General features: G+C 36.0%; 1 protein-coding gene across 1 annotated transcript; it reads right to left on the reverse strand.

The window, feature by feature from the left end:
* Positions 1–920: 920 nt before the first annotated feature.
* LOC120270326 (putative proline-rich receptor-like protein kinase PERK11) lies at positions 921–1,668 on the reverse strand. The gene is made up of 4 exons (XM_039277334.1): positions 1,444–1,668; positions 1,286–1,387; positions 1,041–1,178; positions 921–995 (listed from the first exon to the last, which is right to left on the reverse strand). Exons 1-4 carry the CDS (start codon positions 1,666–1,668, stop codon positions 921–923), a joined length of 540 nt encoding a protein of 179 aa, XP_039133268.1.
* Between the last annotated feature and the right edge of the window lie 779 nt (positions 1,669–2,447).

A 2,447-nucleotide genomic window follows, 5' to 3' on the forward strand; every position in this document is an offset into this window, starting at 1 on the left:
ACTACTGGCAGATATAAACGAGAAACAAGGTAATCCAAGTGTAATTTTCTGTGATAATCGTTCTGCCTTATCCATTGCTAAGAATCTTATACTTCATGGGCGTACAAAGCATATCGATACTCATTTCCATTTTATCTGGGACCTGATGAAAGATGAACAGATTGATGTAAGACATTGCAGCTAAAATGACCTGCTGCCCGACATCTTCAATAAGGTGCTGCCTAGAGCTAAATTTGAACAATTCTGAGAAAGTATGGGAGTTGCTAAATTCTATGATCAGGAGGAGTGTGTTGAAGATGCTGATCAAAGTTTCTCTACAGGATGATGTACAGGTTTGGTCAATGACTCCAGGTAGCCTGTCATTGTTGCTGTGTGAATTTCAGGACTTCGTGCAAATTGGAATTGAAAGCAAGTGAACCAGTTGTGGTTGTTTTGTAATGCATCAGAGATGCTTTTTAAGTATTTAGTACTGTGTTTGTTTGTAATGTGTGTATTAATTGAATGTTGTAGGTGCTTACTACTGTACCTCCGTGAAGGTTGGTTTGGAAAATGTTTGTTTAAATGTCTGAATGGTTTGGTTGAATAAGTGATATCAAATTCTGAGTGTTTTCAGATTGTCTCTTCTTCCCTGCTATCATCTAATTCATTTGCTTCTTCACATACAAAAGTTGAGTGCTAAATTCAGTAGAGAATTTAGTGAGTTTGATCATAGCTTGGGAGCATATAATTTACTTTCTCTCATACCAACAGATTCTGTAGATTTGACTAATGCACGCCAAATACATTGCCTCATTGAGTTTGCTTTTAACGGTTTGAATGCTTCATCATGAAGAACAGCATCCATATCAAGTAAGTTGATCTTAAGGATTTGATAATTCTTGCTCACTAGTGGCCTCAAAGAAGAGTCAGGAAACATGTAGCTATTTTTTTGATGCAGGGATTGCATGACAGAGATCAGTATTCAGTTCCTTTGCTTTATTAGCTAGAGAGGACGTCTGCTTTCCAATAGCTGCACATTATAGAGTTGAACTGTTAAGTACCTTCTCACCACCATCACGAATAGAAGAACTTGGAGATAACTGAGCAAGATGTTCATCCACATTATAAACATCAATTGAAGTAGCATCAACTCCTGCCTTATGTGCAGACACTGATGGTTGGGTTTCAAAGATGGTTTGCTGATGCTCAACTTATTTAACACATGCTCCATTGAAGGCCTGATTTCAAGATCACTGTTCAAACATTCAAATACTACTTTGATTACTTATATGATTGAATCTTCAACATATCCTTCACCAGCATGCTTTGCTCGGTTGATGACAGTAATGAAGACAAGAGTTCCATTAGATGATTTCTCACCATCACTTCTAGTGCCATCACTCCAAAACTATAGACATCACACTTCTCTGTCACTCTCATTGTAAATGCAAGCTATGGAGCAACATAACAATGAGTTCCGGTAAGAGAAGTCCAATTAGAGGAATCAGGTTTCAGGAGTCTATCAGCACCAAAATCTAAGACACAAGCCTTGAAATCAAAATCCAAGAGTATGTTCTTGCTGGATATGTCTCTGTGAAATATGGATGGAATACAGTCATGGTGCATGTAAGATAGAGCATGAGCCACATCTTTGATAACTCTCACTCTTCTCATCCAATCCAACTCCATTGCTCCTTTGAAATAACTAAGTGCAACCTTGAGATGGAATGACTTTGGTGCATAGTTGATGTAAAGGCTACTTTTTTTATTATATACATATATATATATATATATATATATATATATATATATTGTAAACTACTTTGTTTGCTTCCAAGTAGTTCAAGTTTCACTTTAACATGTCTTTTTTTATCCCAAATCATCGTTGCATTTTTTTATCTTATATTTGGATTAGAATGGGCCTTTTATCATTTCATGTTAATAACCCAGATTCACCTCATTTCATCATTGGAATAGACTATATAAAGCCAATGCTAAAATCAGATCAAACAAACTAAAAATAAACAGCTTTAATGGCATAATAGTATTTCATGATAACAACTTAAAAAGTAAGCACTTTGCTTCCTTCCATTTTACAGCTAAAGAAAGTTCCATTTTTTTTTGTGTGAGACATTCCTGCATATACCACTGATCACAGCTACAAATGTTAAAAGACTAGGTTCAACCTGGTTCCTCACCATCAATGCAATTAGATCTAGTCCAAAGCGAACATTCCCTTTCTTATGGAACTGGTTTATGTGCATTATGTAAAAGACTGTGCCTGGCACAAAACCATCCTCAAGCATCATATGTAGATATTTGACAACCATTCTAAACATGTTAGTCTTTACCAGTCTACTAATAAGAGCACAATAAGTATAGGAACTTGGTCGAATATCACAATGGACCATCTCATCAAACAGATATCGAGAGTCAACAACCTTTCCCATCTTTGAATAACTGTTAAC

Source organism: Dioscorea cayenensis, chromosome 10 (assembly GCF_009730915.1).
Source record: "Dioscorea cayenensis subsp. rotundata cultivar TDr96_F1 chromosome 10, TDr96_F1_v2_PseudoChromosome.rev07_lg8_w22 25.fasta, whole genome shotgun sequence".
NCBI lineage: Eukaryota > Viridiplantae > Streptophyta > Magnoliopsida > Dioscoreales > Dioscoreaceae > Dioscorea > Dioscorea cayenensis.

Bases quoted from the DNA above. Each gene is read 5' to 3' on its own strand.
- LOC120270326 (XM_039277334.1), bottom strand. From the start codon at position 1,668: ATGGAGTTGGATTGGATGAGAAGAGTGAGAGTTATCAAAGATGTGGCT. The intron at 1,388-1,443 runs GTTGCTCCATAG...TGATGTCTATAG, and splicing joins TTACCGGAACTCATTGTTAT to TTTTGGAGTGATGGCACTAG. The intron at 996-1,040 runs GTACTTAACAGT...ATTGGAAAGCAG, and splicing joins TTCGTGATGGTGGTGAGAAG to ACGTCCTCTCTAGCTAATAA.